General features: G+C 34.7%; 3 protein-coding genes across 3 annotated transcripts; 1 reads left to right on the plus strand and 2 right to left on the minus strand.

Moving 5' to 3' along the window:
* On the minus strand, positions 418 to 2208 carry LOC105164221 (UDP-glycosyltransferase 83A1-like). The gene is made up of 2 exons (XM_011082833.2): positions 1604 to 2208; positions 418 to 1416 (listed from the first exon to the last, which is right to left on the minus strand). The coding sequence occupies exons 1-2, from the start codon at positions 2118 to 2120 to the stop codon at positions 527 to 529; spliced, it is 1407 nt and encodes a 468-aa protein (XP_011081135.1). The 5' UTR covers positions 2121 to 2208; the 3' UTR covers positions 418 to 526.
* On the minus strand, positions 3453 to 7647 carry LOC105164034 (probable glutathione peroxidase 2). Its single transcript, XM_011082582.2, has 8 exons — positions 7487 to 7647; positions 7252 to 7416; positions 6174 to 6250; positions 5393 to 5454; positions 5192 to 5310; positions 4778 to 4945; positions 4648 to 4685; positions 3453 to 3709 (listed from the first exon to the last, which is right to left on the minus strand). Exons 2-7 carry the CDS (start codon positions 7384 to 7386, stop codon positions 4656 to 4658), a joined length of 591 nt encoding a protein of 196 aa, XP_011080884.1. The 5' UTR covers positions 7387 to 7416; positions 7487 to 7647; the 3' UTR covers positions 3453 to 3709; positions 4648 to 4655.
* On the plus strand, positions 9135 to 10112 carry LOC105164036 (disease resistance response protein 206-like). The gene has a single exon (XM_011082583.2). It carries the CDS (start codon positions 9312 to 9314, stop codon positions 9885 to 9887), a length of 576 nt encoding a protein of 191 aa, XP_011080885.1. The 5' UTR covers positions 9135 to 9311; the 3' UTR covers positions 9888 to 10112.

A 14276-nucleotide genomic window follows, 5' to 3' on the forward strand; every position in this document is an offset into this window, starting at 1 on the left:
TGTGCATTTGTACAAGCCCAGAGGCCCAATAGAGTTAGAGAAGAGCAAGTTTGTGGCCCAGAGACATATACTTGGGTTTAACTCAAGTATTTAAACTCGAATTCATTAATTAATAATTTATAAATATAAATTGGGCTGGAGTAGCATGATATTTTTAAATATATTTTATTATTTCTTTGATGATTGAACCAAAGTCGAGTCAAATTTGAAAATTATTAAATGTAAATTTAGTTTTGTAAATAATGAATTGAGTCCAAATGAATTTGGAATCAAACATGAAGTAATTTAATTAATTATTTTTTTCAATCCTGATCAGATACAAACTTCAATGTGAATGATATTTTAATACATTATTTAAAGTCATGCCCAGTCAATTAAAATCTCAACTTTTTTGTTTGATGTGGGTATCATGAGGTATAAGATACATGCAAAAACATTACAATTCAAGAAAAGAGATGATATACGAAAATCAACATTACATGACCAAACCTTAGAAATTCAAAGACAACATGCAGCACAGTCATCCTCATTTGCTGAGATGATCAACAAATGTCTTAAAATTCTTGTACGAAGAGCCCCCTTCCCCAACACTCTTCCCAATAATTTCCTTCACTTTCATTGCATTTGCCTTAAACCTACCATCGGAAAACAGCATCTCAATCTTTGTCTTGATTTCATGCCTCGTCCTCATCCCATTCTCTTCAGGATCAATTCTCACCCCAATCTCCCACTTCTCACAGATGTAATTCTGATTATGATGCTGATCAGCAAAATAAGGCCAACACAGAAACGGCACCCCATTGCTCAAACCTTCCAGAGTCGAGTTCCACCCGCAGTGCGACAGGAAACAGGCGACAGATGGATGAGAAAGAACTCTCTCTTGAGGCGCCCATTCGACGATCTTCCCAAGCTCGCCGACTCTCTCCAGGAAGCCACCCGGGTAGACAGCTCGTGAACCGTTTGCAAGATCGGATCTGACCACCCACAGAAAAGCCATGCCCGAAAGCTCCAGCCCGAGTGCAAGCTCATCTAACTGTTGCTGAGACAGAACTGCTAAGCTGCCGAAAGAAACATAAACCACTGATCCAGGTGGTTTATTGTTCAACCAGCTTAAACAGGATGCGTCCTCAGGGTGGAAGTTGCAAGAATTGGACAAAGATTTCGGGTTGTTAGTCTCTAGTAATGGTCCAACGGGCAGGAACCCTGGAATCAAATCACAAGCTGAGGATTCAAGGTCATAACAGGTGTTGCTTAGCAACCACTTAGTCTGGATTATTGTCTTTTCGATTCTTAATGAACATTCAAAGAAGATCTTTTGGGTTTCTAAGTCCGCGGGGAAGCTCCACGCTAGTTCATCTTTTCTCCAGGGGGGTATGTTGTCCGACAGGCTGATCATTTCATCTTTCTTGATGGTTCCTGCAGTTTGATAAAATATTCATATATTTATTAATATGTAAATTGCATATATCCCGCTTGTGCATTTCCAAATGTATTTACTAGATCCAAGGTACTCAATATGGATTTTCTTTTTTCACGGATTTGTATTTTAATTGGTTTTCACAAAATTAAAAAGAAAAAAGAGTGAAGAATAGGTTAATTGTACCATTTGAGTCAAGATTCCCTTGTTCCAAAAGCCCTGGACTGTGAAGTACTATGGCTAGGGCAGCAGCAGAAGGTGGTGAAAAGATAACAGGTTCCGCTCCCATCTTCTGAGCAGTCTCCAAAATCCACCCAATTGAAATATCAGCTATGACACAAGAAACTCTCTCATCACCGTTAGACCTGTTAATACTCTCAATCAAACCTGTCAAGAATCCAGGCATCGTATTCCTAAGGCTTTCCAACAGCTTAAAAGAGTTGTTTTGATCATCCTCAGGACTTCTCCCATCAGGGATCGAGGTCAGGACTATGTCGCCGTCCTCCTGATCATCCTCCTCTTCACTACCAGACATCTTCGCAGCTGCCACAATCTTTTCATGTATGCATTCTATGTTAACAAATGTAACCTTGATCCCATGTCTGGCAATTAGGCGCGCCAGTTTCATGAGCGGCTTAACGTGGCCTTGAGCTGGATACGGCACCGCCAGTACATGAGGCTTCTTGCCCTTAATCACTGCCATTGATTCAGTTCAATGTTCCACTAGATACAATGATATTTATAGACTGCTACAATGTCACGTGAAACAGGCAATGCACTGAGGTGGAGTTGAAAGATTCATGATGTAATGTTATTACCATACTATAGTTTTAAAGACATTGGGTGACTCGTCGGGATCAAAGCTTAGATATGGATTTTACTGCATTAAAGACAAAGGAAAACGGCCATTTTCCACGAAACAAGATACACTGTAATGGACATGAACAATGAGACAAGTAGAGATGTATATGGCTATCTTACAAAATGACGAGGAATCTTTCGTTAAGTTTGATATTCATTGTACTATTTCTGGCTCGAGTAAAAGAGATTTTACCAAAGAGTTTCAACAGGCATAGCTTGGGGCGTTTATTTGGAATGTTCACAATTGGGTTAATCAAATCGAACTAAAAGTTCGGTTAACCAAATCGGACTGAAAGTTCAATTAACCAAATTTTGGTATGTTGAAATGGCTTATCGATACCGAATCAAGATGTTCGGTTTGGTTCAGTAATCGAACTTATTTCAGTTCGGTTCGATTTTTGTACCGAATAAACTAAAAATTATAAAATATATATATATATATTAATTATGTTATCTATTTGTTATTTTGTTATAAATTATTAATAATTCTAATAATTGAGTACGTATAATTATAAAATTATTATTTTTTGTTATAAATATATATTAAGATATTTAATATTTATAGATTATTTTTTATTATATTTATATATATTCGTACATTTTTCAAATTCGTTATTCGATATGTTCGATTAACCAACATAAGAAAACAAAATCCAACCAAATTTCCATTTGATATTTGTTAAAAACCAATTTTTTTGATTGGGTTGATTAACCAAAAATTGGACGCCCATAGCGTTTATCAATTTCTGCTCAACGTCTACAGAAAATACAAGTTAGAAAGTGATTTCAGCAATTTTTTATGGACAAACTGATTCATTACACTAATTTTTGTTTTCTTCCACCTTGTCGTACGTTATAAGATTATTGTCATAACTATCAACAAAATCGCAAACATGAGATTCTTACAGACGAGGGTATGAGAGTATCACCATAATTATTAACAAAAGATACTTAGAAGACGAGTCCCACGATGTAAACTAATGTCTGCAAAGAAGAAAAACATGAGAAATTGATGCCGCTTTCTTGGTTCAAATTAGCAGACTCCTATGGTTGGGAAGTATCTATCTATGTAATAATTGCATATGAAGCCAATCTGAGTAACTGTTCCATGCTAATCAATGTATACAGATACGTATGCTGCACAAGCAAAGAGTTTCCAGTCCAATCCAACAGGTAAAAGCAACTGAATTCAGGCATCTTATTTCAGCATCAAGATTCAAAACATGTTCAGCATTCACCAATTGGCCAGATACAAATGCAACATCTTAAGTAACATGTATCATTCCATTTTCCATCACATCAAACAAAGCATCAGATACAACAGGCATTACATTGCTGCCGTCCAAACACAGTGCAAAATTTCCAGAGACAGCGAGCTACTAGATTATGTATGACTTTGTTTTATAGAGGCAGGCGAGTCGACAGCCATTGCTGCAGTTCAACAGAAAAGAAACTCTTATTAGTCCTCCTTAATTAATGCAGCTAGGTAATATCAACGAAAGCACATTTTAGGACATGAATTAAGAGCTTGTTTGGGTCGGATGAAAAACAAAGATAAAAAAAAAATGAAAAGATATGCATACATATAAGAAAGTCTCATGTTTAGTTAGGGAAAATAAATGGAACGAAAGTAAAAGTTTGATGTATATGAAACCGTTTGGAGCCCAATTTGTTTCCGTCCAAGTGGAAGTATAAGACTAAAAAGAATAAAAGGTACTCATTTTATTTTATTATATTACCTAGAAACATTAGTTTACTATAAAAGAACACTTCTTTTATTTGAAATATTGGCAGCGAAAAAAATATTTCTTTATTGCTTCTGTTTGATGCATATTTTTATTTACAAGTTTTCAGGTTTAATTTGAATTTTTTAATAATTTTCAAATTAATTTAGTATTAACTTATTTATTTCTAATATAAAATGATGAGAAAAGGGTTGGTAAAATTAAAAAATAAATAAAAATAGTCTTTCCGTTACAATTTATTCTGTCTGTACCGAACAGCTCGAAGGGGTTTGTTTGGATAATTTCAAGCGACAATCGATTCAAATCCTAAGCTATTTTCCCATCATCAAGCCATAGCTACAATCACCAAGTCGAAATGCAACCTGAGGGTATGTTCTATATTGAGTGTTTCGTTTGTTGAACAAGTTATATGCATTCTTCATCACTTTTCATCATATGTATTTTCCTATATAATGCAGTGATACATGAGTTTCTCTTCTTCCGATACCGGTTATGAGTCTATATAACATCTTATTCCCAAAAGAACCACATTTCTCAACCCCTTTTCTTGTATGACTTCCCTACGAAGATTTCTTAATCAGTTTCCTGATCATTATCAGAATGAAAATGAGGAAAGAAGCAAACCTGCATGCTCATTTAGCCAAAAGATTTTGTATGTCTTTCTGCACGAGGAAAAGAAACACAAAAAAGAAAGTACCAAATCAGATGCAAATGTAACTAGTAATGACGCAAAGTAATGAAGAAGACATTCTACCTCAATTGCAAGTGGTGATGTTGTAGGAGCGTATCTCTGCACAACCTTTCCTTCTTTGTTCACCAGAAACTTCGTGAAATTCCACTTGATAGCGTCTACAAGTATGCCACCTTTTTCCGACTTCAAGAACTTGTAAAGGGGTGCCGTGTTCTTTCCATTGACATCAATCTACAATACCAGTTTAAGCAGTATATATGTTGCTGAATTATCCATCATGACATCAATCTACAATACCAGTTTAAGCAGTATATATGTTGCTGAATTATCCATCATGACATGAATCAATAGTACTAGTTTCAGCCGGTTGATAATCTTGACTCTCAAAGTTTTCTGATATCCTTCCTAGAAGAAAAGATATAGCCTTTTATAGAAGTACTAAGGAATACGATTATCACCTAATTCAAGTAAGAATACCTTCTCAAAAATTGGGAATTCAGCTTTAAACCTAGTGCATGCAGTTTCTTGAATCTCCTCATTTGTTCCTGGTTCTTGGGAAGCAAACTGATTGCAAGGAAATGCTAGAATCTCAAAACCTAAAATGGAAACACAAGGCATTGACACACCACCTTAGACAGTTCTATATTGTCTATGAACAGCAAAAATTGGGAAACACACCTTGATCTTTGTACTTCTCGTACAAAACGTTCAACTCCTTGTAATTTGACTGCGTTAAACCACTGTAAAGAGGGAAAAGAGTACAGAGTTATGGCTGGACTTAGATTAAGGAAACATCAAACATAGTTTGCACCAGAGAGTCCTATGCATAATACATGGATAAACAAGAAATATAGAGACTTCGAGGAGAAACCTAAGGTGCATCTCCGAGGAAAATATAATTCAACATCATCCCGCATGCAAGATCGAGTTTACCAGCCTCCATGATTTTACCTTTTCTAAGATTATATCACTATTCGTTCTAGGTTTCATCTAAATAATTTTCTGCGTAAATTCCCTCTCAGAATGTCAGCTAATTACTTCCTTTTATTTCATTGAACTCTTGTACTTTTCACTAAATGTGATTTGACAATATTGCATAAAGAACTTATATCTTCTGTGAAACTGGGATAACATAGCACCGAGATATTTGTTCCTTCCAGAATTACTAAATGCAGTCAAGACCAACTAGGTGATCTACATTTATGAATGGGCAATATATCTATTCAAATAAAAATTCGGGAGTAATCTATCATTGGATGGGTAATTGATCTAAAATTGATCTAAAATGGATGGGTAGTATAGCAGCCAATAACAATAATTGATCTAAAATTTTTAAATTTTCTGAGATGAGTAGTAGCCTAAACAAGGAGACCAAAGTATGTAAAAGCTTCGACACAGGTAGCTGCTTAGCTTCAAGAGGACGCCGACAAATCTCAGAGCAGCAGATGTGACAATTTACCATTTTGAAGCAACATTGACAATCAGAAGAACCTTCCCTTGGTAATTGCTCAAAGGCACATCATTTCCATGAATATCCTGTATTTCAATTTATTTAGCACGCAGAACATGAGAGGCAGTGATCCATGTTGAAAAAGTAACTGAAATCTACTACTTTTAAACATTAACAAAGTATTCTATTACAAAAGAGAACCATGAGACCATAACAGAAATTCATGAACGGATAATCTAGTTATAAACACCCCATGATTTGACCACACTCCTTTCAATTGCCCTGGGATTGTAAAGGCTCCCTGCATTTGGAATAAACTATCCAGTTGGACCAAACAAAACTCAATTTTTTCAATGCAACCCGAAACTAAAAATGAGACTCTTGCTTTCGGAATTGCATGATGAGCATGAACAACTATTCATTATTAACCCATGTTCGGGTTTTGGTTAGCCAATGACGGCAGAAACCTCAGAGATTCACTAAGCAGTGGTCTTTGACTTAATTGAACTCAAGAGGGCAGGTTGCAAGCTTACAAAATGTGACCTTATCGAATGCCAATACACGCCAGCCGAAGTTTGGACAAATGAGGCACAATTTTAAGCACTATTATTGCAGCAATGATTGGGTTGGAGAATGTCTCACTCAAAATCTCACCCCAGCACGAAGATGCCTTTGAAGCAATGACAAAGTTTTGCTTAATGCGATCCTCTATTTCTATGCACGGCAAGTCCAAATCCCACAACGCTCCTAATTTGGCAACTGAAGTTAACTGTCATGACCATTCATTTTCCCCTCGTTTCACTACTAAAGTCGTCATAAATCCTTTCTAATCCAAGAATTCTCAGATATAAGAAATCAAGAAACAAACCAATTGCCATGCATAAAAGAAACTACTTTTCCTCTCCTACTACCTATTCAACAGACAACAAGAGATCGATTCATTTAAAAAAAAAACATAATCTCCACAAACTAGAAAGGACACCACAAATCACAAAAGTTATCAGACAGTAGATGGAAATTAACGAAGTAGGCCAGCAAAATCAAAACTAAACCACAATCTTGAAACGATTGGATCTAAACTACCCACCTTGACAGTGAAATCGTAGATAGATTTGGAGGGTTCCGCGGCCATATCTTTAGCAGCAGGGTAGCTGTAATGCAACCAGAAGGCGAGTCCAAGACAGATAAGAGATGCCCAGGTAATGGGTCTGGAGAAAAACATTTGTCTTTTCTGTGTAGGGAGCTGTACTGCCTGAAAACAACCAAAGATTAGTCAACACTCAACAGGGAAAAGGACAGGGTTGTTGTTTCTCGATTTGTACTTGTTTTTTTTCTCTGGATTCGCCACTCGTGGCCGTGGGTAGATGAACCAACCGGCTAATTCAATTTTGGAGGGCCGGCATTAAGGCACAACTGCTTCTGTTTGTGCTACTGCTAGCTTGATGCCGATGTTCAACTATTCAAACCGTTGCATGAAAACATATGACAATGTGTCATTGTTAATATAAATCAGACTGCGTATGATTTTAATAGTTTAGATAAATAAGACATCGTTGGTATTAGGATAATGGGTGGATTGTAATCTGGGCCATTTTTATCTGTCCATCCCAGACCCAAAGGATTAAATTTTCCTTGTCCAATTATATCTTTATACAACCATTATTAATCAAAATTTGGATAAGAACCCAGTAAGACTATTGATGGGCTTTTGTTCCTGGGATTCACCAAAAAGTAAAAATAGTTAGTACAATGTTATCGACATTTTCTAAGGAGTATATATGTAATTTTCTAACAAATTAGGGAATATTTATATAAATGATGTTAACATTTTATGGTGGATATATGTGATTTTTCAACAAACAAACGTAATTCAGTTGGGTATAGTTATAAAACGTTATTTTATTATGAATTTCAATTATCAATAACTATACAGTAATTAAATATATGAAAATATTTATTATTTATATTAACTTATAATTAATAACTGATGGCACTTGAACACATAACCTCATTGTTGATATGAATTGTATATCCGATATATGATTGGACTCAAATCCTGTAGACCAAAAAACTATAATCATAGAATATCGATCTACTCTTTAGAATTCGTTTGATATTTTCACCCAATATAATTTAAGGATTACGTGCAATTTATCCTCTTGTGATATGAAAATAAAACTAAAAAAACTCAAAAATAATAAATTATTTATATTTTAAAAAATAAAGTAAACTACCTTCTATTTTAATTGTTATTTGGGACTAATTTACTTTATTTTTTAAAACATAAGTTTGTTATTTTTTTTTTATTAAGGGGTTCCAAATATTATATAAGAATGCAGATTGCATTTATTCCTATAATCTAGGACAACAAATTTGGTGCCGGTGATGGGCTAGATTGCCTTTTTCTAGATTTAGGATAAGTCTAAGAAGAGCAGTTACTGAGATGAGATAAGTTGGCCCAACAAATACAATAGTGTAATGAAAAATCTAAGGCAAACAAATATAATATGTTCTGTACAAGAAAGAGAAGATTAGGTAGCAGTTTCACCTACTTCAATATTGCAAATAATATATGGAAAATTCTTGTTCGAATTAGATTTGATCGAACCAATTCAATCATAAAATAACTATATCATATTTGCTATGTAATCAATCATTTTTATTAAATTATACATCAATGACACAAAAAATATATTGCGCTTATCATATGATATATATATATAGATAGATTCAAATGTGACGGAATTTAAGCCGGAGCGAAAATTTCCCAATAATATATGGTCTTCATTCTTATTTTGTTTCTATCATACTGTGGATAAAAACATGCTATACATACCATTTTATATGGTCTCAAAAGAATCGATCAAAGTTAAGAGGTTGGAACATGAATTGTGAGCCACACACAATGATTAGGTAATTCTTGGACTACAAGACAACCTAAACCATCGCCCACTGTTCCCCAACCTTTTCACTTTCACTTTCGCCCCAAGATGGTGCCTTAAAAGTCAAGCACATTATGTCTAAGAACCAACTTCCATCCCTACATGCCACTCACAAATGCCATTATAAATAATTTACACACCAGTCATTTTCTTAGTCATTCTTTCGATTACACCACTAACACAACCATCGTTGTTGCCACCACGCATGGCACAAATGGCATCAAAAAGCCTAACCTCAGCCGCCATTCTCCTCCTCCTCCTCCTCGATTGGTCAGCCACGCCCACTGTAGCAAGAGTTCGGAACCGCCACCGCCCGTGCAAGAGAATGGTGTTCTACTTCCACGACATACTCTACAACGAGCACAACGCCAAGAATGCAACGGCTGCCATCGTTGGAGCTCCCGCGTGGGGCAACACCACAATCTTGGCTGGCCAAAATCACTTTGGGAACGTGGTCGTTTTCGACGATCCCATCACGTTGGACAACAATCTGCATTCGCCTGCGGTGGGGCGGGCCCAAGGATTCTATCTATATGACAAGAAAGATGTATTCACTGCATGGCTAGGGTTTTCGTTTGTGTTCAACTCCAGCGAGCACAAGGGCTCCATCAATTTTGCTGGGGCGGATCCATTGATGAACAAGACTCGGGAGATTTCGGTGATTGGCGGGACAGGTGAGTTTTTCATGGCGAGAGGGGTGGCCACTCTGATGACTGATGCCTTCGAGGGAGAGGTTTACTTCAGGCTTCGGGCTGATATTAGGCTATATGAGTGTTGGTAAAGAGTGCAAAATGATATTTTCTAATTCCCAAGCTATTTTCCTTTGGATTTCAGCTTTCTCTGTCTATGTTTTCTTACCAATTATGAGAAAGTCCTTTAATTAATTACAAAAGAATTTAAGCGAAAGAACTTTGTCATTTGATATAAATGTGGAATTTCTAGACCCAATTGTAGGTGCCGAAACGAGGCCCGGCCCGTACATATGAAGTCATCATTGCTTCTAATATTCTCCGTACATGTGTTTCTCTGTATGATTAGTATTTTAATATATAGTAAATGTTAGTGTTTATAAGTAATTTGTTAATTGCTACTGTAATTGTTAATAATTGAGATTTATAATTTAATTATAATCAATTCACTCCAATGAAAAAAAGATTTGACCGTTGATAAGCACGTGGAGGCTGCAAATTAAGGGGTAGGGGGTGGGTCCAGATGAATTGAGTTCAAATTTATGGGTCAAAATGGCATGAGTGCTACTGAGGCGAGTCCAAGAAGGGTGCACTTCGGGTGGAGACAGCCTGACAGGGGTCCAATGAGAAGTGCTTTTAAAGCGCAAAACACCCTGACACGATCTCGAAGTGTCTAAATAGTACAAGGATCCGTGCACTATTTACTCGGTTCAAGTGGTACCTGATCTAACCCAATTTATGATTTGGAATCACCGCCATCAATTACTCAATACCTGAAAATATTAAGATCACGACACTTAAACTTATATAAATAGGTAAATTACAACTATAAATATTTCAAAACTATTTTAGAGCCAAGGTAAGTCATATACATCTACAAATTTGTTCAATGATGAAATAAATTAAAACTATAAAAAAATTACAAGAAATAAATAAATATTATATTTTAAATGGATGCACACGGCATGTGCGACACCCACATTGTATAAAACATGCATTATATATATAATAAAAGGATAATTACACTCTGCTTTCTTAAAGTTTGGTATAATTATATATATACTCCTTGTAATTTGAAAAATTACATCTAACACATTTGAGGTTTACTTCCGTCTAACAAATAAGTACCTATATTAGTCAGAATTCATCGAATTTGTTGATATTAACAAAAAGAATCTATATTAACCCTTAATTGACTTATTACTGACTTTTGGGTCCAATAAATTTTTTTGTGATTAAATTAACCTCATACGTCCTCACACGTCAATGCATATGAAGAGATATATTTTTACCGTTATAAGGGTAATTTAGTTTGAAAAAATTGCTTGACCTCAATAAGTCAGTAATCAGTCAATAAAGGGTAAATATCAATTTTCATCATTTTTTTTGTTAATATCAACAAATTCACTGAATTTTGACTAATGAGGAACTTATTTATTAGAGGAAAGCAAATATCAGGGGTGTTAGATATAATTTTTCAAACCACAGAAAATCTACGTATAATTACATCAAATTTTAGGAGTGTGTAATTATCCTATAATAAAACATCACACTAAAATATTTATTTACTAAAAAGGAGAGAAGGATATTAATTTAGGTGGTTGATGGAATCTTGTGTATGAATGATCACACGAGAGTTCCTCTTCCCTTCCCTGCTACTTAGACTCTCTGATTCTCCTTGTGCACCACTCCTTTTCAAGGGGATTCACAATTGATATTAAAGTCGTGTTTTCATTAGGGGCTGCAAAATATTCATATTCTCCTCTATCTCGCATTTCAGAGACCTAGAATGAAGAAGTAGGATAATCCGATGCCATTCGAATACTTCTTTACCCCTAAACTTTTAGACATTTGGCATCTCTCCATCTTTTTCCAAGCTTACACCTTTCCAGCTTCCCCCACTCTCTCAACATTTTAGCCTTTTTAATTTTAAATTTATTTAATATTCCTACATTTTATAAGATATTTTTTTCCAAGTTTTTTGAGATATTATGATAATATATCTCAAAATTCTCCGTTTTTCTTTATATATTATTTATTGCTATATCATAATATTTAAATTCAAATTTTTACAACTACCTCCCTTAAAATTTGGCACAATTACAAATATCTCATTGTTGTTTGAAAAATTACTAATATTCCCTGATTTTAACGTTTATTTAACGAGTCCATTTCATTAGGTTTTTATTCAATTTTTATGATAAACACCAAAATACTTTTTTGGATTATGAATTATAATTTTATAAAATATTTTTATGAACTAATATTCTTGATGGATTATTTACTTTACCTGCCCTCATATTTTTTTAATATATTTATAAATTAACCAACATATTCAAAGTAAATAAAGAAACAAGACATTATCGCACTAATATTAAAAATAAAATATCAACGGATATTCATAGGACCCAAACTCATAATGTTGTGGTTCATACTTGAAGGACGTAGACATTCTTGTCCTAAATTAATTTTTGCCCACGTCACTAGTACTAATTACTAAATACTAAATAAATATACTATAAAGCAAGTTTTGAACTAAAAAAGAAATTGAATTCATTTTAAAATGTTCCCTAAAAGAGAGAGAGAATGGGGTTATTTCTGAAATCAATGTCACAACAAATACTAATTAATTTAGGTTATTCGACTGTTATTCACACGGCATATTTCATTATTTTAGTGCAACTTGACCTTAAAAGCTTCGAAAATTTCATTCCGACCCTTCGCAAACAAACAGTGCCAATTTCAGCCTCGGGCGTCTCAATTGGGGGATTGGATTGGATTTTCAATTCCAAAATCTGTTGCGCGTATACATATCATGTCTACGGAATTGCGTCATGTATTTTAGAAATAATTACATTATCTCCTCTTAAAATTTAGTATATCTATATATACATTCTCTGTAATTTGAAAAGTTACAATATTACATTTAGTTCTAAAATTTTGCATCCCTCTAACAAATAGGTACATTCGTTAGTAAAAATTTATTAAATTTGTTGATATTACAAAAAATTAAATAAAAATTAATATTTATCCTCATAAATGGATACGTGCATGCTACTCCATTTTTTTAAAAAAAATAATTTTCTACTTTATATATATATATTTTAAATTATATTATTTTAACAAAGTTATAACTAGTCCCTAAACCCATTATACGAACTCTTCGCAAAGTATGTTATTCTTTCATTGCTATTTAAGTATAGGTTTCAACTATCATAGAAGAATGTTGTACTTCTGGTCTCAAGGAGAAGGTAGGCAGCAAAGCCTGTCAATGATCCCTAGACCTGGTTTTATAAATGAGGCTTATTGTGCATTGTCAGTCCCCCTTGCTAGAAGCCCTTGGGCATAATTCCCAATTCCGTACTCAGTTGTGCAATAGACACTTTTTTTTTTGTGTGTAAATATAAGTTTCATTAATAAAACAAAATCATACAGTACAACAATGTTCAACTGGTGGTTTCTCTCTCGACAGGCCAAGGGATACGCCATAATCTATATAACGCACATGAACTAATAGAACGAGATAAATTAACACTGATAATCCCTGTCTAATATCTTCCATAATGATGATGGCTGTGATGCTCGGTGGTTGCTCCATAAAGCGTCCCAAATTTCGTTTCCTCCAAATGTAGTAAATGCAAGCAGCAATAGACACTTTTGGAGTAGATAAATTTTACTAATATTACCTGAATAGATAATTTTAAATTCGACAAGACATGACGATATTAAAATGGATAAAAAAAAGTAAAAATTAAAATATTTACAAAAGAAGGCCCTAGCCTATTATTATGCATTTCAGTGGCCCTAGCTAAGAGATGATCTTGATCCTGGATTAGGGTTGTACAATAGACTCTTTTGAACAGGCAAAATCTACTAATAAATATCTAAATAATAGGTTTAAATTCGAAACGTTATGAACATATTAAAGTAGATAAAAAAAAAAAGAGAAAAATAAAAATAGTAATAAAAGGAGGCGGCTGGGTTGTTTACATTGGGGCGGGGAATCAGGTCCAACCTGTTAGCACAGCAGTCACCGGTGGCCCACCCCACCGCACCACGAGCGGTGACGAGCCGCTCCCGACTCTTGAAGGACTCAATTACAATTTGCCACAACAGAAATTTAAAATAATAACCACCAAAAGTCACGTTGGAGTTTGGCCACCCTACGTCGTTTCGCCACGACCCCCTCTGCAAAGTCTACGTGACCTTTCATTGTTGCGAAGCATCTTCACACAACCTTTTTTCCTCAAAAAGAAAAAAGAAAAAGAAATTATTATTGCTTCGCCGAAAACCATGTGCTGGTGTGGATGTTCCTGGACTGAAAAGCCACCTATGTTCACTCACTTAACTATATAATTATGCACAAACATTGTACTATGATGAGTTTTCCTTTTTGTTTTGTTGGTATTGTTAGTCACGTTACTATTTTTAATTTCGATTTTCTTTTTTATTTTGTTTTTGTTGGTATTGTAATAATAACA

This window comes from Sesamum indicum, linkage group LG6 (assembly GCF_000512975.1).
Source record: "Sesamum indicum cultivar Zhongzhi No. 13 linkage group LG6, S_indicum_v1.0, whole genome shotgun sequence".
Classification (NCBI taxonomy): Eukaryota; Viridiplantae; Streptophyta; class Magnoliopsida; order Lamiales; family Pedaliaceae; genus Sesamum; species Sesamum indicum.